Consider the following 26,701-nt stretch of genomic DNA (forward strand, 5'->3'; position numbering starts at 1 on the left):
ATATTATTGAAAAATTGTCCTGCCTTTAGTCAGTAGGTGTTTTATGCTTTTAAGCAGATAGCAGTAACATTATTTCTCTACTGTCACAGCAAGTCGTCTCTACTTCAGCTGGTTCTGTTGAAGTCAGTATTCTATATTTAAAGTCAAATTGCCTATGTCTCTATGTAGTTCCAGTTCCCACATTTCTTACTCTTTTGTTTTCACATTGAAGATGAATAATTTATGAGTGAGGAAGGCATTCCCTCTACATCTGTGCTTCTTCACCCTTGGTCTAGTTCCCTAGGCACCACTTGGAAAGAGTCAGGATAGACAGAGGTGAGAGAGGGAGTGAGTAAACCGCACACAAGTTTGCTGCTCTCCCTTGCTTTGACTCTGCCTAGCTCAAGTTGCCGGAGAAGGCAATGGCACCCCACTCTAGTACTCTTGCCTGGAAAATCTCGGGGACGGAGGAGCCTGGTAGGCTGCAGTCCATGGGGTCACACAGAGTCAGACACGACTGAAGCGACTTAGCAGCAGCAGCTCAAGTTGCAGGTTCTCTCTATTAGCCAGTTTCTCTATTCCATCATGTCAGCTTGTGTTACTCTTATGAGGTCCCACTTGGAAGTAGTAATGCAAGAATTATCTATTCAGTGGGGAGATATCCAGCACAGGAGAAAATGATAGCTAGATCTACTATTAACTATTTTAAAAATAAAGATACAAAGCCTCATAAACATAATATTAGCCCCCAAACATACCACAGCTCAAGCCATGTTTGTGCAGTAGCTGACATGCACACATACGTATCCCCCTCACACACATGCACATACACAGACATTACCATCCCTGCAGCCATTAAAGCTTAACTCCACTTTCGCATCCACATAAACGCCTCAGTCTTTATTTGTCCTGTTATGGCTTATTTTCCATATCAGGGATACTTCTGATGTTCATTTAACTTTTCACTTGTGTGAAATCACTTCTGGGAAGGAAAGGAGCAAGGAATGTCTAGTATGATTTTACCATGACACTACTGAATCTTAGACTCCTATAAATGTGTGTGTTCTGTTGTCTATACCTTTGAATAGGCTTTTGCTTGTCAAAAGGAGTGTAATCTCATTTTTGTTATTTGAAACATTCTTCCATGCAGGATGCTCTTGGATCAATGAGAGAAGTTAAAAATTCTAAACTTAGATTTAACATTTGAGTCCAAATTTTATTATGTATCTTTCCAATGTTTATCTGTGAGTTATAAGCTACATTTCATGCAGAGTACAAAATTTTAAGTTCTTGTAAATTTCTTGTCTATAAATGCTGTTTAAACCTCTTTGGCCAACGTTAGCTTCATACTCATCTTCATTCCTTCCTTTCTCCCTCTCTCATCATTAGCTGATACATCTTAATAAGTGCTCTTAAGCCTTCTGTAGTAGTCACTTCAGGCTGAGGTAGACCAGGGAAGCAGGTATGCCACAGCTAATTTTATAATACTCAGGAGTTTGAGGTAGGAATGTAGTCTTTGTAGACAGAGATGAGAGAGTCCTAATTTCTTGGAAGTTTGAGATAAAATAGCCTCTGAGATACCTAGAGGAACCTGCCTCCTTTGTGGAAACCAATTCCCCAACTACAGCTCACTTGTATCTAGTAAAATATAAACTTAAACTCTAGTCAGAAGTTCAGTTCAGTTCAGTTCAGTAGCTCAGTCGTGTCCAACTCTTTGCGACCCCATGAACCGCAGCACGCCAGGCCTCCCTGTCCATCACAAACTCCTGGAGTTTACCCAGACTCATGCCCATCCAGTTGGTGATGCCATCCAGTGATCTCATCCTCTGTTGTCCCCTTCTCCTCCTGCCCCCAATCCCTCCCAGCATCAGGGTCTTTTCCAATGAGTCAACTCTTTGCATGAGGTGGCCAAAGTTTTGGAGTTTCAGCTTCAGCATCAGTCCTTCCAATGAATATTCAGGACTGATCTCCTTTAGGATGGACTGGTTGGATCTCCTTGCAGTCCAAGGGACTCTCAAGAGTCTTCTCCAACACCACAATTCAAAAGCATCAATTCTTCAGTGCTCAGCTTTCTTCACAGTCCAACTCTCACATCCATACATGACCACTGGAAAAACCATAGCCTTGACTAGATGGACCTTTGTTGGCAAAGTAATGTCTCTGCTTTTTAGTATGCTATCTAGGTTGGTTATAACTTTCTTTCTAAAGAGTAAGCGTCTTTTAATTTCATGGCTGCAATCACCATCTGCAGAGATTCTGGATTCTCAAAAAAATAGTCTGACACTGTTTCCACTGTTTCCCCATCTATTTACCCATATATAAACCTTAGAATTTTAGACCTGAAAGATTTACTCTAGTACCTTTTATTTTCATAGAAAAGGAGGTTACAACTTCAAGATACTGCTTTCCTAAGGCAGAGCTGGAACTAAATTATTCCCAAGGACTTGTTTTAATAATAAAAATATTTCTTTCTAGTAGGGATGTCTTTGTTAATGAATCAGGGAATTTTAAATATCACTTAATTCCTTAGACGTTTCATCAATTTGATTCTGTTCACAGGCTTTTCGTGATATTCTGTGTGTCTTATGTGCAAACACTTACCTAAGGTAATTATATCATAGTTATTTTTAATATTTGGTTATTAAATAACTTAGTATAATATCAGTTTTCCAAATGAATGTACATTAAACTTCAGCATTATGATTATGAAAGGAAACATGAACCAAATTTAGATTTCTTCTTCTTGGAAAAAAAGAAAGACTGTATGATGGCTGTGTCTTTTTTATGTATTTGGACTTGTTTTGAAGGATTTATATTTGTGAGTTAACTCACAAATTTAAACTCACAAAGTTTAAATTGGTTTAATTTAATATACCACTACAATTTAAAGTCAGTAACAGAAGTAAGCTGAAGTTTTTTTTTTTGGTGATTTTTTTAACTTTCAGAGAAAGCAACTTGCCTTTCTGAGTATTCATGAAATAGTTTTTCCTACATTTATTGTTAAAACTGTTTTATTACATTTATTTGTGGTTTTAGCAGTCACTAGAATTATGGTATAAACAAATATAAGCAAAATATAACTAAATCACACACTGTTATAGGACATGAGAAGTAAATTGTGAGGAAAACTTCCTCTGAGGAAAAAATCTAACTCAAATTGCATTATATTTGTAGATATAGCCATTAGATTTATTGTTTTTTAATAAAGTTTATTTTTTAGGACAATTTAGCTTTACAGAAAAATTATAAAATTAGTGCACAGGGTTTCCATGAACCCTGTGCCCTCTGCTTATATTTTCAGTAAACAACTTTGTATGGTAGCCAAAAGAGCTAATTAGAATCTTATAGTTGAAATGGTAAAGTCTTATTTGTTGAAATTGTTTCCAAATCAAGAGAGTTAATAGATCCACTCTACCTTGTTCTGATCAGGTGGAAGCCAGAGAATGTGTCTTGACAATCTAAAAACAATGTTTTTAGAGCTCTGAAAACTATTCACATAACGAGTGCATTAAGAGACTTGAGATATTTAATTGAATAATAGAAGATGAAGGGGTACATGGCATGTGTGCTAAGCTACTTCAGTCTTGAATGACTCTTTGTGACCCTGTGGACTGTAGCCCTCTAGGCTCCTCTGTCCGTGGAATTCTCCAGACAAGAATATTGGAGTGGGTTTCCACACACCCTCCAGGGTATCTTCCCCACTCAGGTATCAAAACCATGTCTCTTAAGTCTCCTGCCTTGGCTGGTGAGTTCTTTACCACTAGTGCCACCTGGGAAGCCCAGATACATGGCTGCTGTCTCAAAAAAATGGAGAGGGTCTGGTGGCTCAGTCAGTGGTCGAGAGTCCACTTGTCAATGCAGAATGTGCGGATTCCATCCCTGGGTCAGGAGGAACCCCTGGAGAAGTAAATGTCTCACTCTAATATTCTTGCCTGGACATCCCATGAACAAGAAGAGGAGCCTGGCAGGCTATAGTCCATGGGGTCGCAAAAGAGTTGGACATGACTTAGGGACTGAAACAACAACAACAATGTAGAGGACAGACTTGAGGGGGCAAATTGGTGGAAATAATGAGGTCTTTCTTGGTGATTACATTCCTGAAAGTTCTGGCTCTCTATGAGTATCTGGCAGAAGGGTCCTTTAAACCACAAAATAATACAGTTGACTGTTGAACAACATGGATTTGAACTGCATGGTTCCACTTATTCACAGACTTTTTTCAGTAATAAACATTACACTATTACTAGATCTGTGGTTGATTGAATTTCGGGATATAGAGGGACCAAGTATATGGAAAGCTGACTGTAATTTATACTCAGACTTTCAACTGCACCCCTCACCGTCATATAGTTCAAGGGTCAACTATATGCTTATGGTGATACAATCAGAAAAAATAGTATATCAAGAAAAAGAAATATTCCCCTCTCTTAGATGTATTCCTCAATTAGTGCTATTTATAAACGGCTTAGTATGTGTCATTTCAGAAAATACTTCTGAAAGCACAATGTATTTTTTTTTACTGGCATTATCTGTAACTTTACTTTTTTTTTAAAAATTGATTTTCTTTCTTTCTTTCTTTTTTTTTTTTTTTATTAGTTGGAGGCTAATTACTTCACAACATTTCAGTGGGTTTTGTCATACATTGATATGAATCAGCCATAGATTTACACGTATTCCCCATCCCGATCCCCCCTCCCACCTCCCTCTCCACCCGATTCCTCTGGGTCTTCCCAGTGCACCAGGCCCGAGCACTTGTCTCATGCATCCCACCTGGACTGGTGATCTGTTTCACCATAGATAATATACATGCTGTTCTTTCGAAACATCCCACCCTCACCTTCTCCCACAGAGTTCAAAAGTCTGTTCTGTACTTCTGTGTCTGTTTTTCTGTTTTGCATATAGGGTTATCATTACCATCTTTCTAAATTCCACATATATGTGTTAGTATGCTGTAATGTTCTTTATCTAACTTTACTTTTATTTAACAGTTTCTCTTGGGCATCTTGCTCATACTTTATAGTAGTCCCCATGTTTTATTTATTCATTATCACAAGTGACTATCACATACTTAGCCATTCTCACATTAGTGAATGTTTAGATTATGTTTCTCTTTTTGTCATAACAACCAATGCTATGAATAATTACCAACTTTATACACATTCACATGGACACTTATTTCAGTATTTAGAATCTTTAACGTATTTGAAATGGGACTATGAATATTTTATAATTTGATGGATACTGAGAGCTTATAATGGTGAGGGTATCCATTTCTCTGCATCTCTATGAACACCAACATTATTAAGTTTTCTTAATCACATTTTGTTACTGGTAGTTTTTTAAGAAGTAACTCATTTTAGAAAGTGAAGTGAAGTTTTACATCTTTACCAGTGAAGTACATCTTTCCATATGTCTGTTGGCTATTTGTATTTCTTTTTGTCCACTTGAAAATTTATTTATGGTGTATTTTTATATTATAGACAGTAATATTTTGTCTATTATGTGTATAACATGCTTTATTCTAGAATGTCAGTTTATAACTTATTAATGATCATTGCTCTATAGAAGACTAAAATTTCTATACAATCACAACTGTATGCTCTCTGTTTTCTGTTAATTTCTGTGCTTAGATACACTTCCCCACATCAATATCATTAAAATAGTTCCCCATATTCTCTTTCATAATTTTCATTTTTTGCAAAATAAATATGTGTAAAGTATATAATGCAATGATCTGATATTCATAAATGTTGTGAAGTGATCACCACAACCAAGTTAATTAACACATTCAACACATCTATCACCTCACAGAGTTACTGTGAGTGTTTGTGTGTGTGTAGATATTTAAGGCCTACCTTATGAGTAAATGTCAAGTATACAATGCAGTATTGTCAACTATAGTCAGTATGGTGTACATTGCTTCATCAGAATTTCTTCATCTTATAACTAAATGTTTGTACACTTTAAGGAGCATCATGTAATTATGCCCAGTCCCCAGATCCTGGCAACTACCATTCTGCTATTTCTGAGTTTTATATTTTGGGCAGTCATTTTTAGATTCCATATACGAGTGATACCATAAAATATTTGTCTTTCCCTGTCTGCCCTATTTCACATAGCATAATGCCTTCCAGGTTTATCCCTGTGGTGGCAAATGACAGGATTTCCTTGTTTTTCTTTTTTTTTTTTTTTAATGGTGGAATAATACTCTATTGTATTAGAGTATTATTGTTTTAGAGTATACACACATACCACATTTCCTTTATTCATTGTTGACCTAAAACAATTGGACTGCCAGATAATTTCTTCAGCACAGTTGGGTTTATTGGGGATCATCAGAAGATTGCACTTTGAGGTTTACCACCGTGGTCAGCCACATGCAAGTCCCTGCACAGCAAGGAGAAGAGAACACTTCTATGGAAGGGAAAACAAAGTTGTGAGAGCTATAGTAAACAAAAAATTCATGGCTTTTCATTGGCTGAATACTTGCCAGGAAAGGAGAGGAATCCTTATTCTTCTTATTGGACTCTGCTATTGTTTCAGGGCACGAAAGTTCCCCCTTCTTGTCTCCCGAATCCTATTTAATTGAGATTTCTATTTTTTTCTTCTTTCTCCCTTTTGATCAAGACCTTTCTCTGAAAGCAGCATTGATCGAGAGTCAGGTTTTCCAGTTTCAGTAGCTTTCTGTCCCTTAATGCTAGGAAGGACTTTTCCTGGGTGTAGTGTCTGCCGAGGATAAGTATACTGATTAGAAACCTATTGAGGACACATGCAAGTAAAAAAGAGAGAGGGGAAGGACACCTCTCAGGGACTTTTTATCTAAAGTTTATATGTTATCAAGATCCTAGATCTTTGTGATCATCTAAAGTGGTATGTCATCCTCAAAGATTTGATGATAAATTTCCAACAGGCCTGATCTGGATATCCTGGGATATCCTGTATCTCTTGTTACATTTTTCAACTTAGGCTGTTTCTCCTGATTTTATATATAATATGTATATACACACCCTTGCTTTCTTTTCATTTCCATTTTAGTGGAATACTTTTTGCCATCCGTTCACTTTTACTTCATGTGTATCCTTAAAACTAAAATGAGACTCTCATAGGCAGCATGATTGGGTCTTGTTTTTTATCCGTTTAGCTACTATCTTTAGAGAATTTAATCAATTTATACTTAAAGTAATTATTGGTAGATGGGGATGGCTTATTTTTGCCATCTTGTTTCTGTTTTGTAGTGTCTGTCTTCCTTTCATGCTATCTTTCTTCATCATGTGATGATTTTCATAGTGGTATACTTTGATTCCTTTATCTTTTGTATATCTGTTGTACGTTTTTGTTGTACATTTTTGCTGTGTGCTTATCATAATACATCTTATAGTTATGAGTCTATTTTAAGCTGATAACAGCTTAACTTCATTTATATATAAAAATTCTGCTTAAAAAAAAAATTCTGCTTTTTTACTTCCCTCGTCCCCATTTTATGCTTTTGATGTCACAATCTGTATCTTCTTATATTGTGTGTCTGTTAGCAAATTATTGTAGCTATATTTATTTTTTAATGCTTTGGTCTTTTTATACTAGAGTTAAGTGGTTTACACACCACTATTACAGTATTACAGTACTCTGAGGTTGACTATATAGTTAGTTTTACTATCAAATTTTATATTTTCATGTATGTTTATGTTACTAATTAGCATGCTTTCATTTCAGCTTGAAGGACTCTCTTTAGCATTTCTTATAAGGCAGGTCTAGTGATGATGACTCCCTCAACTCTATTTGTCTGGGAAATATTTGTCTTTCTCACCTTCATCTGAAAGACAGCTTTGCTAAGTGAAGTATTCTTAGATGGCAGATTCTTTTATCTGAGCACTTTTAAGTATCCCGGTCTCTCCTGGCTTGCAAGGTTTCTGTTGAGAAATCTGTTGATAGCCTTAAAGGGGTTCCCTTATATGAGATGATTTTTTGTTTTCAAAGTTCATTTTTTGCTTTTGATGGATTTATTATATCTAGTGAATTTGCAGTGTGTGTGTGGAGTTACCTATGAGCTTCATGTACTTGAATGTCCATATCTCTCTCCAGAGTTTGCAGGTTTTCAGCTGGTATTTCTTTAAATAAAATTTCTGCCCTACTTACATAATTATTCATGGAAATTTTCATCTGAACACTCAGATTTTTCTTTAGCTCAAGGGATATTCTCTCTCCCTCTCTCTTTTGCTTTAGCCTCTCTTTTTTGAACATCTATTATTACATTTATCATATTTTTAATTTCTTTTTTCTCTTCTCAGAATTTCATGAATGCATCTTCACAACTTTCTGTTGTGTACACTGCTGTTTGACCTTCTTTTGAGGTTTTAAATTTGGCAAATACATTTTTTTCATTATCTCTGAAAGCTCTATTTTATTACAGATTGTTTATTTGTATGGATGCAGTGTTCTCTTAAGCATCTGTGAAGATAATTGGAACTTTCATTTAATACGCTTATTACTTATATTAACACTTTCTTGAGAGTTCAGTTCATTTGCTCATTTATCTTGGTGTTTTTCTTTCATCCTGTTTGTTTCTCATGATTTGGTTGTATACTGATATTCTAAGTTAGTTACTAGATTTATTTGTATCCATAGTTATTGTTGGGATCTTTGGTGATTATAATACTTACCTACCAGGCCTCTCCCTTACATGCAATTGCTCACTACAGAATTCTGTTGTGACTGACAGGTTTCTGGACATATGGGAACCCATCCATACACCCCGACTTCCACCCTTGAGTGCGAAAGTCAGGAAGGAGCTGCAGTGGTGGAAAAATAATTTAGTGATTTCACTACTCTTCTAAGAGGCCTTCCCCTCACTACTCTTTTTTTTTTTTTTTTTAATCTCTGGATTTGTGTGTGCCCCTGAACTTCCTTATACTTCATACTTTCATATTTATACTGTCTTACTTCTCTTGCCAAACCCAAAATCCATATGAGAAGGCCTTTTATACTACAAAGCTTTGTTAAGAAGTGAAATATTGTCTTTACAATGGGCAATAAAACAAGCAGTCTTGTACCTCTTGCCAATCTAACACAAACTGTGGAGAATAAGAACAGGATCTATTCTGTCCACACTGTGTTCACTGCAGTGTCTGGAACACAGTAGGTGTGCCATAAAAGTTTAGTAAATTTTTAGGCATAAATATTTAGAAAATTTGTAAAACAACTTTTGTGGAACTAAAACTATTTATATGCTTTACCCAAAAACTTTTATTCTAGAAATTTATCCTAAGGAACTACTCAGAAATGCTTAGAGTTTTAAGTACAAGGATGTTCATGTTATTTATAATTGTGAAAAATAAAAATAACTCAAAAGTTACAGTCATGCTTATCTAAAGCATAATATATGTATGTGATTGAATATTTAATAAATATTCTTTTTATTATTTATTTCTCCAGAGGTCATATTTAGCAATCAGTAAAACCCATTTTATCTTAACCAAAGAAGAGCATTTTGATATATGTTAAATAGAATGACTATAAATCATACCTTTTAAATTTCCATCATTTTTAGTAATTTTTATCTAATTTAGTAATTTTTTGGTAGAACTTAGTAATTTTTATCTAACAGCTTTATTTATATATTAATTTATTTAAAATATAAGAACAAATAAGTGGAGGTTCATTCTGATATAATTATAGTATAATGAACAGTCAGTTAATAGAGAATATTTTTGTTTTATTCCAGAAAACAGCTCCTTGAACATGGTGAGGTAAAGCGTTCATTTTAATCTCTGCTAGTTTTGTGTATTATATTTAAGTTCAAGGATATTCACAAAGGTATAACCTTGTTGCAGGTACACCATCAGCAGTGCTAAAATGGTTCAGTACTGGTAGTAAATTTCTGATGATCCTTCCCACTTTTTAAGCTGCTCTCAATTTTGAAGAGTGGTAAGGACTTGACAACCAGAAAGTTGATTTATGACCACCAAGTATGATTAAATTACTTTCATTCATTCATTCATTCAACAATAATAAACATTAATTTCTAGCCTGCTGAGCCAATCAGCTATGGGCTATCAGGATAGGTACTGTGACTGGTGACTTTGCAACATACAGACTTGATGGTCAATCAGTTATAATCTTAGCAGTGTTATAGGATACAACAGATGGTATAGCAGTGTTTCTGCTCTCAGATACATCTAATTTTTCAATGGAGAACAAAACAGGATAGTCTTTTTTTATGGTGCCAAATTGTTTTGTGATAAGAGAAAGATCAGCATGGGCTAGAAATATGATTTCCTAAGTAATAGAACTTTGAGTCTTAAGGGACAGGTCAAATTTACATGAAAGGACAACTGATTGTGAACTTAATAGGAATAACTTATGATGATAAACAATATGTTTTGAATGGTTACTATGTGCCATGTACTGTGCTGTTTGAGTCTCATAATATTATTCCTACTTTGTGAATAAGAAAATTATGTTAATTATATGATATTAGCTTTTAAAGATAAATGATAACATCAAAATGACTTAACTCAGTGGAAGTTTAATTCTTTGCTCACATAAAGTTAAAACCAGAGTTTCGGATTAGCAGGTGGTTCTCCAGCAAGCAGTGTTTCAGGGACCCAGATTCCTTCCCCCTATGGTTCTGCCATCTTTAACATGTGGTTTTCAGGCTTGATTTGTACAAGACAGCAAAGAGAAAAGAACACTGCACACTGGAGGCTTTGTAAGAGCTAGCCCTGGAAAAGATAGATAAATATCACTTCCTGCTCATAGCCAGAACTCAGACATGTGGCCACACCTGACTGCCAGTGAGGCTGGGAAGTGGAATCTTGCTGTGTTTCTAGGATTAAGAGCAAAGAGTCTCTGCTAAGAACTGGAGACCTAAGGTCTCACAGCGAATTTGCAGTAAATCCTGAATTTATCCACTACCAGTCCATTTCCAGTGCTCTCAGAGGAGTAGTCAGCACTTTACTGCTTCCTGTCTGCCAGTTATTTTGGTTGGGGGGGTAGTTAATTACATACTTTAATACTTTCATTCTCACAACAACCCACTGATGTAAATACTATTACTTTTTATTTCACAGGTTAAAATAAATGTGGCAAAGAGATGGTCAGTAACTTGACTAAAGTCAGAAAGCTAGAGTGACCTGAGCTTTGTAGAGCCAAGTACTATGAATCCAGGCAGTGTAGCAACAAAAATCTATGCTATTTGTCATTCACTCTGCAACCACCTAATTCCATACAGTATTCCTTAAGTTTCTGCCTCCCTTTTTCACGTTAGTTTGCTACCTTCTCATTGTCTTTCATTTCTCCATTTATTCTTATTTTGCCCACTTTTCTCTTTTGTGTTAATTCTGTATATTTATCCATTCAATCTTTATTATGTGCCTACTATACACCAGGTTTCTATTTTTATGGAAATGAAGGTATATGGTAGAAGGAAAAAATGAGAACATATAAGTATATGTGCAATGACAAAGGGAGATATAAAAGTAGTACAGAAGAAGTGATTAAATCTGTGTGGAGGGGATGTGGTAGTTGGAGAAAGGTTTTTAAAATGTATATAGAGGAACAGCTAGCTGAAGACAAAGGATGCACGTGTGCAAGAAAGACAGAAGGTAATAAATTCATCTGGTTTAGCTCAGTTCAGTCACTCAATTGTGTCTGACTCTGTGACTCCATGGACTGCAGCAGGCCAGCCTTCCCTATCCATCACCAACTCCCAGAGCTTGCTCAAACTCATGTCCATTGAGTCAGTGATGCCATCAAACCATCCCATCCTCTGTTGTTCCCTTCTCCTCCTGCCTTCAATCTTTCCCAGCATCAGGGTCTTTTCCAATGAGTCAGTTCTTCGCATCAGGTGGCAAAAGTATTGAAGCTTCAGCTTTAGCATCAGTCCTTCCAATGAATATTCAGGATTGATTTCCTTTAGGATTGTCTGGTTTGATCTCCTGGCCAACTCTGAATAGTCTTCTCCAACATCACAGTTTAAAAGTATCAGTTCTTCGGCACTCAGCTTTCTTTATGGTCTAGCTCTCACATCCATATATGACAACTGGAAAAACCATAGCTTTGACTAGACAGACCTTTGTCTGCAAAGTGATGTCTCTGCTTTTTAATATGCTCTCTATGTTTTTCATAGCTTTTCTTCCAAGGACCAAATGTCCTTTAATTTCATGGCTGCAGTCACCATCTGCAGTGATTTTAGAGCCCAAGAAAATAAAGTCTCTCATTGTTTCCATTTTTTCCTCATCTAGTTGCCATTAAGTGATGGGACTGCATGCCCTGACCTTAGTTTTCTGAATGTTGAGTTTTAAACCAGCTTTTTCACTCTCCTCTTTCACTTTCATCAAGAAGCTCTTTAGTTCTTCTTTGTTTTCTGCCCTAAGGGTGGTGTCATCTGCATATCTGAGGTTATTGATATTTCTCCCTGCAGTCTTGATTCCAGCTTGTGCTTCAGCCAGCATGGCATTTTGCATGATGTACTCTGCATATAAGTTAAATAAACAGGGTGACAATATACAGCTTTGATGTACTCCTTTCCCAATTTGGAACCAGTCTGTTGTTCCATGTCCTCTTCTAACTGTTGCTTCTTGACTTGCATGCATGTTCCTCAGGAGGCAGGTTAGGTGGTCTGGTATTCCCATCTCTTTCAGAATTTTCCACAGTTTATTGTGATCCACACAGTCAAAGGCTTTGGCATAGTCAGTAAAGCAGAAATAGATGTTTTTCTGGACTTCTGTTTTTTCAGTGATCCAACAGATATTGGCAATTTGATCTCTTGTTCCTCTGCCTTTGGTAAATCCAGCTTGAATATCTGGAAGTTCTCATTCACATACTGTTGAGGCCTAGCTTGGAGAATTTTGAGTATTACTTTGCTAGTGTGTGAGATAAATGCAATTGTGCAGTAGTTTGAACATTTGTTGGCATTGCCTTTCTCTGGGACTGGAATGAAAACTGAGCTTTTCCAATCCTGTGGCTACTGTTGAGTTTTCCAAATTTACCTATAGATATAAGGCAAATCAGTGTTGCTGATGGATAAAAAGACAAGAAGGTCGGAAACGTAAGCAGCATTAGACTGTGGGAGCTTTGTATACACAGAAGCTGGACTTCATTAGGAATTTGTTGTTAAGTTGGTGATGGTATGGTCAGTTCTGAGTTTTAAATACTTTAGTCTGTTGGCAGTAAAGAAGATATATATATATATTTTTGAAAGGCAATTAGAAATCAAGCTGACCAAAAAAAGGACAGTGATAGAAAATCTCTAATTTTTTTTTTTATTATTATTATTTTTTTTTTCCAGTGGGTTTTGTCATACATTGATATGAATCAGCCATGGATTTACATGTATTCCCAATCCCGATCCCCCCTCCCACCTCCCTCTCCACCCGATTCCTCTGGGTCTTCCCAGTGCACCAGGCCGGAGCACTTGTCTCGTGCATCCCACCTGGGCTGGTGATCTGTTTCACCATAGATAGTATACATGCTGTTCTTTTGAAATATCCCACCCTCACATTCTCCCACAAAGTTCAAAAGTCTGTTCTGTATTTCTGTGTCTCTTTTTCTGTTCTGCATATAGGGTTATCGTTATCACCTTTCTAAATTCCATATACATGTGTCAGTATGCTGTAATGTTCTTTATCTTTCTGGCTTACTTCACTCTGTATAAGGGGCTCCAGCTTCATCCATCTCATTAGGACTGGTTCAAATGAATTCTTTTTAATGGCTGAGTAATATTCCATGGTGTATATGTACCACAGCTTCCTTATCCATTCATCTGCTGATGGGCATCTAGGTTGCTTCCATGTCCTGGCTATTATAAACAGTGCTGCGATGAACATTGGGGTGCACGTGTCTCTTTCAGATCTGGTTTCCTCAGTGTGTATGCCCAGAAGTGGGATTGGTGGGTCATATGATGAGGACAACCTCAGGGACCTCTGGGACACTGTGAAACGCCCCAACATTCGAATCATAGGAGTTCCAGAAGAAGAAGACAAAAAGAAAGGCCATGAGAAAATACTCGAGGAGATAATAGCTGAAAACTTCCCTAAAATGGGGAAGGAAATAGCCACCCAAATCCAAGAAACCCAGAGAGTCCCAAACAGGATAAACCCAAGGCGAAACACCCAAGACACATATTAATCAAATTAACAAAGATCAAACACAAAGAACAAATATTAAAAGCAGCAAGGGAAAAACAACAAATAACACACAAAGGGATTCCCATAAGGATAACAGCTGATCTATCAATAGAAACCCTCCAGGCCAGAAGGGAATGGCAGGACGGTACTGAAAGTAATGAAAGAGAATAACCTACAACCTAGATTACTGTATCCAGCAAGGATCTCATTCAGATATGAAGGAGAATTCAAAAGCTTTACAGATAAGCAAAAGCTGAGAGAATTCAGCACCACCAAACCAGCTTTTCAACAAATGCTAAAGGATCTTCTCTAGACAGGAAATGCAGAAAGGTTGTATAAACGTGAACCCAAAACAACAAAGTAAATGGCAACGGGACCACACCTATCAATAATTACCCTAAATGTAAATGGGTTGAATGCCCCAACCAAAAGACAAAGATTGGCTGAATGGATACAAAAACAAGACCCCTATATATGCTGTCTACAAGAGACCCACCTCAAAGCAAGAGACACATACAGACTAAAAGTGAAGGGCTGGAAAAAAATATTTCATGCAAACGGAGACCAAAAGAAAGCAGGAGTCGCAATACTCATATCAGATAAAATAGACTTTCAAATAAAGGAAGTGAAAAGAGACAAAGAAGGACACTACATAGTGATCAAAGGATCAATCAAAAAAGAAGATATAACAATTATAAATATATATGCACCCAACATAGGAGCACCGCAATATGTACGGCAAACGCTAACGAGTATGAAAGAGGAAATTAATAGTAACACAATAATAGTGGGAGACTTTAATACCCCACTCACAACTATGGATAGATCAACTAAACAGAAAATTAACAAGGAAACACAAACCTTAAATGACACAATGGACCAGCTAGACCTAATTGATATCTATAGGACATTTCACCCCAAAACAATCAACTTCACCTTTTTCTCAAGTGCACACGGAACATTCTCCAGAATAGATCACATCCTGGGCCATAAATCTGGTCTTGGAAAATTCAAAAAAATTGAAATCATTCCAGTCATCTTTTCTGACCACAGTGCAGTAAGATTAGATCTCAATTACAGGGAAAAAATTGTTAAAACTTCAAACATATGGAGGCTAAATAACACGCTTCTGAATAACCAGAAAATCTCTAATTTTTTAAACCGAAGTGGGTATGTTAAACTCCTGATACATAAGCAGATAAGAGATGTAAATTTCTAAAAATAGTAGATCTCATAGAAGGAGATGATAGCTTTCTGGGCAGTACCAATGTGAAGTCTTGTGTCTTCCTGGAACCTAATCCTACTTCCACTTGTAATCCACACTTGATAATCTCTTTGGTTTGGGATGGAACTGTTTTCACCTTAGGGATGACAGGGTATGAGAGGCACAAACCTTGACAAAATTCTGAATGTGATATGATAACAAAAGGTTGTACATTCCAGCTTGTTTCAAAATTAGGTGAGAATTCCTTAGGATGATTTTTTCACCAGGGAGTAAGTTCTGAGTTCCTTGCTTTGTGCCAACCCTCTGAAGCAGGGACAGTCTGCAAATCTCAACTCACTAAATGAACCCCTGGGTTACCTCCCTACTGTCATGATATTATTAAAGTTTGTTAGATTAATGGAGTCTATTGTGATTTTTTTACTCATAATTTAATGTACTTGTGTTTTATTTATTCCATCAAATTAGTTTCTTTTAGCCAACTTTCTATGTTATGAGCTTAGAAATTAGTGAAGGAATACATAGTAATTCACAGGAAAGAAAAAGAAAGAGATTTAGAAACTATTTGGTTCCAGAATATAGTAATACTGTGAAGAACTTGTGAAAAGATAGGCTAGGGAGAGGTAACATTTAGAATTAACTCCTGAATATTCTTTTGACCTACTCATACCTCATTTTGAGCATGACAGTCAGTATTATGCATCAGCCTTCATTTTTGTCTAGTCCCTAGTTTATTATATTATGTGATTACTTTATATTAGATGCTTCATATTTGTCCATTTTATTTTGTGTTTTATATTATAAACAAAGTTTTTCTGTTATAACCAAAGGGCTTTATATGACATACAGCCGAAGGCATATGTCATAACATACAACTTATTTGGAGCTATTCAGTTGAAAAAGTGAAGTGATACAGAATTTGGGGGAGGAATTACTTCTTTTGAGAAACTGGTATTAAGTAATATATTTTGGGAATCTGTACACTTCTGTATTCACAGATTATTAGAACTATATTGTTGAATAGTTTGGAGAGAAAGTATAAGTTAATAATGCAAAATCATAATTATAGTTTTTAGATAATCGAGAACTGAGATGCACCAGTAGGTGTGGAAGTTACAGGAAAACATTAGTTCAGTTTTAGAAAAGATTTTCTCACATATATACAGCATCTATCTTTGTAATAGGTACTCCTATGGCATATTCCTATTCTGGAAATGGTGAGTATTCTGTTCATAGATTTATAGAAGTGATCCCTGTTTTGGGTAGTTGATTAAAGTAGATAGCTCACATAATCTACCAATCTGTGATTTAGTGGCCCTCCAAAAAAGGACATATTCGGGTGTGAAATGTGTAGGTTTCTTTTCTTTCTCCAGAACATGATTCAGATTTTGTCCAAGGGTGAGTCTGACTAAAGGAAAATGAAGGGTTGATTTTGAAATAAATGTTCCATATTCCAAACTTGGGTTCAAGAATTATTTTTAAAAATTAAAGATTGCATTTTAAACATCATTTTAAAAATGAAAAAAATAGCTTTAAGTACAATTTTTGTGATTCTGTTTATTTTTATTTTAATTGGAGGCTAATTACTTTACAACATTGTGGTGGTTTTTGCCATACATTCACATGAATCAGCCATGACTAGATGGACCTTTGTGGACAAAGGAATGTCTCTGCTTTTTAATATGCTAAGTTGATCATAACTTTCCTTCCAAGGAGTAAGCGTCTTAATTTCATGGCTACAATCACCATCTGCAGTGATTTTAGAGCCCAGAAAAATAGTCTGCCACTATTTCCACTGTTTCCCCATCTATTTGCCATGAAGTGATGGGACCGGATGCCATGATTTTAGTTTTCTGAATTTTAAGCTTTAAGCCAACTTTTTCCCTCTTCTCTTCCACTTTCATCAAAAGGCTCTTTAGTTCTTCTTCACATTCTGCCATAAGGGTGGTGTCATCTTCATATCTGAGGTTATTGATATTACTCTCGGCAGTCTTGATTCCAGCTTGTGCTTCCTCCAGCCCAGCATTTTTCATGATGTACTCTGCATATAAGTTAAATAAGCAGGGTGACAATATACAGCCTTGATGTACTCCTTTTCCTGTTTGGAACCAGTCTGTTGTTCCATGTCCATTTCTAACTGTTGCTTCCTGACCTGCATATAGATTTCTCAAGAGGCAGGTCAGGTGGTCTGGTATGCCCATCTCCTTCAGAATTGTCCACAGTTTATTGTGATCCACACAGTCAAAGGCTTTGGCATAGTCAATAAAGCAGAAATAAATGTTTTTTCTGGAACTCTCTTGCTTTTTCGATAACCCAGTGGATGTTGGAAATTTGATCTCTGGTTCCTTTGCCTTTTCCAAAACCAGCTCGAACATCTGGAAGTTAACAGTTCACGTATTGCTGAAGCCTGGCTTGGGGAATTTTGAACATTACCTTACTAGCATGTGAGATGAGTGCAATTGGCGGGACTTTGAGCATTCTTTGGCATTGCCTCTCTTTGGGATTGGAATGAAGACTGACATTTTCCAGTCCTGTGGCCACTGCTGAGTTTTCCAGATTTGCTGACATATTGAGTGCAGCACTTTCTTTTAGGATTTCAAATAGCTCAACTGGAATTCCACCACCTCCACTAGCTTTGTTCGTAGTGATGCTTCCTAAGGCCCACTTGACTTCACATTCCAGAATGTCTGGCTCTGGGTGAGTGTGAGTGATTACACCATCATGATTATCTGGGTCGTGAAGATCTTTTTTGTATAGTTCTTCTGTGTATTCTTGCCACCTCTTCTTAATAGCTTCTGCTTCTGTTTGGTCCGTACCATTTCTGTCCTTTATTGAGCCCATCTTTGCATGAAATGTTCCCTTGGTATCTCAGATTTTCTCGAAGAGATCTCCAGTCCTTCCCATTCTATCGTTTTCCTCTATTTCTTTGCACTGATCATTGAGGAAGGCTTTCTCATCTCTCCTTGCTATTCTCTTGAACTCTGCATTCAAATGGGAATATCTTTCCTTTTCTCCTTTGCTTTTCGCTTCTCTTTGTTCACAACTATTTGTAAGGCCTCCTCAGACAGCTGTTTTACTTTTTTGCATTTCTTTTTCTGGGGATGGTCTTGATTGCTGTCTCCTGTACAATGTCACGAACCTCTGTCCATGGACAGCTAGGTTGCTTCCATGTCCTGGCTATTGTAAACAGGCTGCGATGAACGTTGAGGTACATGTGTCTCTTTCATTTCTGTGTATGCCCAGCAGTGGGATTGCTGAGTCATATGCCATTCTGTTTGAAATATCAATTATATGTTTCTGATTATAAGAATAGCACATTTTTAAAATTTGAAAAATCAGAAAAATTACCATTCAGAAATAATCTCTGTAAACTTTTTAGGTATACTCTCTTATAGCCTTTCCCCCTGTGCATATATATATTATACACACACATAAATGGTTTTCACACAATTAATATTATTTTGTAAATATAGAATTTTATATTCTGAACACTTTGGTTCAGTTGCTAAATCGTGTCAGACTCTGCAATCCTGTGGACTGCAGTGTGCCAGACTTCCCTATCCTTCACCATCTTCCAGAGTTTGCTCAACTCATGTCCATCATGTTGGTGATGCCATGCAACCATCTCATACTCTTGTTATCCTCTTGTCCTCCTGCCTTCAATCTTTCCTAGTATCGGTGTCTTTTCTAGTGAGTCGGCTCTTCGTGTCAGGTGGTCACTGAAGCTTCAGCATCATTCCTTCCAAGGAATATTCAGGATTGATTTCCTTTAGGATTGACTGGTTTGATCTCCTTGCTGTCCAAGGGACTCTCAGCATCTTCTTCAGCACCACAGTTGAAAAACATCAATTCTTCAGCATTTGACCTTCTTTATGGTCCAACTGTCACATCTGTACATGATTACTGGAAAAACCATAGCTTTAACTATATATATGGACCTTTGTTGGCAAAGTGATGGCTATGCTTTTGAATATGCTGTCTAGGTTTGCCATGGCTTTTTTTGCAAGGAGCAAGCGTCTTTTAATTTCATGGCTGCAGTCACCATCTGCAGTGAGTTTTGGAGCCCCCAAAAATAAAGTCTGTCACTGTTTCCATTTTTTCCCCATATATTTGCTATGAAGTAATGGGACCATATGACATGATCTTTGTTTTTGAAAACTGTTCCACACCATTAAATAGTCTTCCAATATATTAATGTCTATATACGTGTGATAATGGAGCTTCTCTGGTAGCTCAGATGATAAAGAATCTGCCTACAATGCAGGAAATGCAGGAGACCTGGCTTTGATTACTGCCTTGGGAAGATCCCCTGGAGAAGAGAATGGAAACCCACTGCAGTTTTCTTGCCTGGAGAATCCCATGGACAGAGGAGCCTGGGGGGGCTACAGTACCTGGGGTTGCAAAGAGTCAGACACAGCTGAGGAACTAACACTTTACTTTTCACATGTGAAAATGCTGTAATTTACTTAGTCTTCTACATTGTTTATTTAGTTTGTTTCTATTTCTGGTGTGAAAAATTCACTTCAGTTACCATCTTTGTACAAGTATTTTTATGTTTTGATTATTCCCTTAAATACCTAGAACCAAAATTTAGGTTGGTTTGGTTCTAGGATCATGGCTAGACCCTATCCAAGTTTGGCTCTTTTCTAGGATCTTGATAAATATTGCTAAATTACAGAAATATACTGATTATTACAGTGTGTGGTTTCATGCCATATTCTCTAATACTCAATTTAATATTTGTCAATTTTATAGATGAAAACATTATTTTTACTATTTCCCTTGTTTTAATATTAGTGGTTTAGAATATGAATATTTAGTTACTTTTACTTGTATTAATTCTTTGTCCATTTATGTACTGAAGAGTTTGATATTTTATGAATATGTCTATTAGAAAAGTTTTGTTTGAAAACTTAGCTCAGTGAAACTCCATCTTAATCAAAATGGGGTGTCCTACTGATTAGTACAAATATTTATACAATTCCACTACTTCTAAAATAATCTAGATTGTGTTATGATTTTTGTTGCTGACTGAATATCACAAATTTGTGAAGCATCCCATATTTTTAAGTCTCTGTGACTCCCTTTCTCACCTGGTATAGGTCCTTGCTCAAATACCACCTATTTGAGGAGTTCCAGTCTGATGATGCTAAGTACACTCGCAGCTTCTGCCTGTGACCTCACCCCACACCCTGCACTTCAGTCTCCTTTTCAGCTCTTCTTCCTTTTCCATTATACTTACCACTTTCTGAAAGACTGTTTAATAGGTTTTGTTATTTGATACGTCTATTCAGTTTTCTGTCTCTCCTGACTAAATGTACTAAAATGTGAGTCTCATGAGGACAGGAATTGCTCAGTGTTGTTTTAGCACCCTACCGTATCCAAAGCACTCAGAACAGTACCTGGCATATAGCAGGCATTTGATAAATCTTTGTTGAAGGAATATTAATAGATGTATTACTGAGGTAAAAGATCCTTGTCCTAGTGAATAACAATAGTTTTAATATACTTTGTTGAACATATACTAATTTTAAAATATAAAGTGAAAATTAATTTTGTTTTGTGTTTTTATAGCTAATTTTTCACACATTGCAGTTGCTTGCATTTACTTCCCTTGCCATTTTAATTATGAGGCTGAAACTCTTTTTGACACCTCACATGTGTGTTATGGCTTCCCTGATATGTTCTCGGCGGGTAAGGTTTCATTCTTTTATAACTACTCTATAACACTATAGCAACTACAATGTAGTTAATCATGGTTTTGCTCACTAATTTAAAACGTAAAAGCACTCAGTGTTTTTTTATCTTAAGTGATTTAAAGTACTAGTTTGTGATTCATTATAGCATAGTGATAGTGAAGTCGCTCAGTCGTGTCCGACTCTTCGCGACCCCATGGACTGTAGCCTACCAGGCTCCTCCTTCCATGGGATTTTCCAGGCAAGAGTACTGGAGTGGGGTGCCATTATAGCATAAGAAAAGCAAATTCAAGTAGCTTTGAAATTTATTCCTAGATTTTAGCTGATAATTCTGTGACTTTACCCTCTATTAGTATTCTCACTAATTTAGTTTTTGAAATTCAGGTCAGTGTAACAGCTTCACAGCCCATCAGAACTATCCTCAAGTGCTCTTGTGGTACTAGAGAAGATGCAGTGCAATTGCTGTAGTATTTTCCTGTTGGGCTTGGATAATCGGTGGAAAAATTATCAATTTCTAGGGTTCTGTTACTGTAGCTCATATGCAAGACAGCTAGATAAAGTAGCTAGAATTTTGGGACCAAGTTACTTCTGGAGACCCCTTACTTGGTTTTGATTAAAAATGTTTTGCCTTAGAATATCATAATACTTAAATTCCTGAGAGTATAAAAATTGTCAGTACTAATGGTGTTTCCCTAGATATTCAAGATGTCCATAAAAGACATCCAGATATTACAGGATTTTAGTTCGGGGATATGTCAGAATTATGATTTGCTAACCTTAACTCCTGATGCTGAAGCTGAAACTCCAGTACTTTGGCCATCTTATGCGAAGAGTTGACTCATTGGAAAAGACCCTGATGCTGGGAGGGATTGGGGGCAGGAGGAGAAGGGGACAACAGAGGATGAGATGGCTGGATGGCATCACTGACTCAATGGACATGGGTTTGAGTAGACTCCGGGAGTTGGTGATGGACTGGGAGGCCTGGCGTGCTGCGATTCATGGGGTCACAAAGAGTCGGACATGACTGAGCAACTAAACTGAACTGAACTGAACTGAACCTTAACTCCTGGTTGTAAATCTGTACTGGAAGGATCAGGTATTTCTTGTTTAATTCTTTCAAGAGGAAAGTAAACTCCATTTTAACTGGATTATATAATTCTAAAATATTTGCTGGTTTTAAACAATAGATAATTATTATATTCTGTATATTATTAGTATCAAATGGTAATCCATCTTGGTTTTGGTAGAAAGGTGAGAATATATTATTGACCCAATAGCACTGTTCATATAAGAATTATAAATAAATGGTTTCTTTCATTTCAGCTTTTTGGCTGGCTTTTTTGCAGAGTTCGTTTTATGCCTCTTATCCTCAGTCTTGTAACAGTAATGTCAATACAAGGTTATGCAAACCTCCATAATCAATGGAGCATAATAGGAGAATTTAATAATTTGCCCCAGGAAGAATTGATACAGTGGATCAAATACAATACCAGGCCGGGTATGTAGCTGTTTTGATTATATGTATAGCTAGCACACACACATACACTCACACACATTATGTGTTGTTATATGTTTGTATATGTTGTATAGTTGTCATTTCACATATATTTGTGTGTATATATACAGTTATGACTATGCCAAAGCCTTCAACTGTGTGGATCACAATAAACTGTGGAAAATTCTGAAAGAGATGGGAATACCAGACCACCTGACCTGCCTCTTGAGAAACCTGTATGCAAGTCAGGAAGCAACAGTTAGAACTGGATATGGAACAACAGACTGGTTCCAAACAGGAAAAGGAGTACTTCAAGGCTGTATATTGTCACCCTGCTTATTTATATGCAGAGTACATCATGAGAAATGCTGGGCTGGAAGAAACACAAGCTGGAATCAAGATTGCCAGGAGAAATGTCAATAACCTCAGATATGCAGATGACACCACCCTTATGGCAGAAAGTGAAGAGGAACTAAAAAGCCTCTTGATAAAAGTGAAAGAGGAGAGTGAAAAAGTTGGCTTAAAGCTTAACATTCAGAAAACTAAGATCATGGCATCTGGTCCCATCACCTCATGGGAAATAGATGGGGAGACAGTGGAAACAGTGTCAGAATTTATTTTTGGGGGCTCCAAAATCGCTGCAGATGGTGATTGCAGCCATGAAATTAAAAGACGCTTACTCCTTGGAAGGAAAGTTATGACCAACCTAGATAGCATATTAAAAAGCAGAGACATTACTTTGCCAACAAAGGTCCATCTAGTCAAGGCTATGGTTTTTCCAGTGGTCATGTATGGATGTGAGAGTTGGACTATGAAGAAAGCTGAGTGCCGAAGAATTGTTGTTTTTGAACTATGGTGTTGCAGAAGACTCTTGAGAGTCCCTTGGACTGCAAGTAGATCCAACCAGTCCATCCTAAAGGAGATCAGTCCTGGGTGTTCATTGGAAGGACTGATGCTGAAGCTGAAACTCCAGTACTTTGGTCACCTCATGCAAAGAGTTGACTCATTGAAAAAGACCCTGATGATGAGAGGGATTGGGGGCAGAAGGAGAAGGGGATGACAGAGGATGAGATGGCTGGATGGCATCACCAACTCGATGGGCATGGGTTTGGGTAGACTCCAAGAGTTGGTGATGGACAGGGAGGCCTGGCGTGCTGCGATTAATGGAGTCGCAAAGAGTTGGACACGACTAAGCGACTGAACTGAACTGATATATACAATTTAAAAAAACATGCATTCATACCTTCACACATTTTTAGTGTGTTAACTGCAGTGTTCACCAAGACAAATTTCCAAAAAGAAATGTTGTGTCCTCTTTAAACCCCTCCTGGATATCTGTCAAAAAGAATGTTAATTGGTATTTAGAGTTAATGATTGTTCACAAGTTATATGCTATAACTCTGAGATTATTATTGTATTTTAATCATAACAGTGACAGCTCAAAGTAAAAAATCTTTAATGACAAACTTTCACACCGTGTAACAGGCCACTGGAGAAACCAGTCTTGACTGTGGGGAGGTTAACAACACCCCTCCCATTACTTCCGTCAGTGCATACCCTCTGCTCCATGTCTATAAAACCAATCACATACAAAAGGGTTAAAATCTTGGACTTTTGGGTTTTTTTCACTAACTTGTCTCAAAAAGATGATTATACATGCTACTTTTAAATAGTATAAAAAATTCTTTTACTTTTTCTAACAGTCTTTTATCTAAGACCACCTCAAGCAGATTGATATTTACTTCATTTTTAAATACCTTTTCAGAGAATGAACATATTCTATGCTGTTTTCTCCAACTACTCTATAGTCCGGTTCAAGACAGTTTTTTTCTGGGTTAATTTCTTCACTATGATTTATTTAAATTTATCCTGTGACTCTTTGAGCCACTTCCTCTTATTTGGTAGTCATCATTTTACTAACTAGCTATCGTTAAGGTAAACTCTTATAAACTTCAACTCAGATGTTTGGTCTGTGGCTTTCAAAGAGTGTAGATGACAATGCCTCATCACTTAGACTCTGAGTCTTAGAGCTTCCAGGCTAGTTAAATCAGAATTTTTGAATTAATATTTTATTTTTTCCCTATAAGGTACAAGGTAGTTACTGCCTTTACTCTCTCTCACCCCTCACCACTTACACCTGTTTTTCCAAAGCTTTAAAAGGTATCTATTCTTTTCATGTTTGCTTGCATCTTTTATCCAGTGTTTGTCTTGGGTTTTTGGCAAAAAAAAGCCCATGTTTAGCAACTTATCCTTCTAAAACAGTTCCCACAAACTCCTACCTCATTTTTGCCTCTGCTTTGATCCTATCAATTTCTCTCGTCTCTGTCTTATGAGTTCTCTCATGGTTACCACCTGTTTTATTAAAAGAAGCCTGAGATGCTATAGAAGGTGAGACTAAAGCTTACATTCAGGTCTACCATGTGGCTTTGCGTAGTTTGTACACAGCACAGAGGTGCTCAGTTGAGAGGACAAGTGGGAACTGTAATCCAGCTTGTGGTCCGCTCACAAGTCATGTATTAGTGAGGTTTTGTCAGATCAGAAGGGATACTTTTTTCTAATACATGCAGTAGGCTAATTAGAGATTTAAATATATTATAGAGAAGATCCTGTGGTTTCCCTGTCATGCTCATGTTTGAAGCCTTACTCCCAAGAGGAAAGAAGCAGCTAAGGAGTATTTCTCCCTTTCCCTCTGTTTCATAGACGGTTTCTTCTCCAGGGTTCCAGTTCTTGCTGGACAGGCTTCCCTAGTTTCTTTTGGATGACCCTGGTCCTGAGCTTGAGTCGCTCTAGCCCAGAGTTTCTCAACTTTGATATTCAGGGCTACCCTTTACACTGGCAGAACAATATTTAGCAGTATTAGCAGCATTCCTTTCTTCTACCAATCGGATACCAGTATTACCTCTCCCTTAACAGTGTGGTAACCAAAAATGTCTCCAGAAGTTGCCAGGAACAAAATTACTCCTGACTGAGAACTACTACTCTTGTCTAAGAGCTTTTCATCATTAATTATTAAATCTTACAGTAATAAAAATATGTTTACTTCAGTTTACTTATATATTTTTTAAATTTAAGGCGTATGAAGAGATATAAATCCCTTAGAAGAAATGTAATAGCCCTCATAGTCAACAAAAGAGTCCAAAATGCAGTAGTGCGGTATAGTCTCAAAAACAACAGAATGATCTCTGTTTGTTTCCAAAGCAAACCATTCAGTATCACAGTAATCTAAGTCTATGCACCAACCACTAATGCCAAGGAAGCTGAAGTTGAATGATCTGTGAAGACCTACAAGACCTTCTAGAACTAAAACCAAAAAAGATATCCTTTTCATCACAGGAGACTGGAATGCAAAAGTAGAAAGTCAAGAGATACCTGGAATAACAGGCAAATTTGGCCTTGGAGAACAAAATAAAGCAGGGCAAAGGCTAATAGAGTTTTGCCAAGAGAATACATACACCGTCTTCCAACATAGCAAACACCCTCTTGCAACACAAAAGAAACAACTCTACACATGGACATCACCAGATGGCCGGTACTGAAATCAGATTGATTATAGTCTTTGCAGCTGAAGATGGAGAAGCTCTGTACACTCAGAAAAACAAGACCAAGAGCTGACTGTGGCTCAGATCATGAACTCCTTATTGCCAAATTCAGACTTAAATTGAAGAAAGCAGGGAAAACCACTAGGCCATTCAGGTATGACCTAAATCAAATCCCTACAATTATGCAGTGGATGTGACAAATGGATTCAAGGGATTAGATCTGATAGAGTTCCTGAAGCACTCTGGACAGAGTTTCATAACATTGTACAGGAGGTGGTTATTAAAACCATGCCCAAGAAAAAGAAATGCAAAAAGACAAAATGGTTCGCTGAGGAGGCCTTACAAATAGCTGAGAAAAAAAGAGAAGTGAAAGGCAAAGGAAAAAAGGAAAGATATACCCATTTGAATGCAGAGTTCCAAAGAATAGCCAGGATAGATAAGAAAGCCTTCCTAAGTGAACAATGCAAAGAAACAGAGGAAAACAATAGAATGGAAAAGACTAGAGATCTCTTCAAGAAAATTAGAGATACCAAGGGAACATTTAATGCAAAGATGCGGACAGTAAAGGACAGAAATGGTATGGACCTAACAGAAGCAGAAGATATTGAGAGGAGGTGGCAAGAATACACAGAAGAACTGTACAAAAA

General features: G+C 37.0%; 1 protein-coding gene across 1 annotated transcript in view; it reads left to right on the forward strand.

Annotated features, from left to right (window-relative positions):
• Window positions 1–26,701, forward strand: part of DPY19L2 (dpy-19 like 2) — an 84,058-nt gene that overhangs the window by 51,076 nt on the left and 6,281 nt on the right. Inside the window, exons 16-19 of the mRNA XM_061166534.1 lie at window positions 2,539–2,585; window positions 9,698–9,722; window positions 20,899–21,018; window positions 22,344–22,518. Coding sequence (XP_061022517.1) covers window positions 2,539–2,585; window positions 9,698–9,722; window positions 20,899–21,018; window positions 22,344–22,518 — 367 coding nt within the window. The remainder of the gene's footprint in view (window positions 1–2,538; window positions 2,586–9,697; window positions 9,723–20,898; window positions 21,019–22,343; window positions 22,519–26,701) is intronic.

The sequence above is a fragment of the Dama dama genome, chromosome 18 (genome assembly GCF_033118175.1).
Source record: "Dama dama isolate Ldn47 chromosome 18, ASM3311817v1, whole genome shotgun sequence".
Taxonomy (NCBI): Eukaryota; Metazoa; Chordata; class Mammalia; order Artiodactyla; family Cervidae; genus Dama; species Dama dama.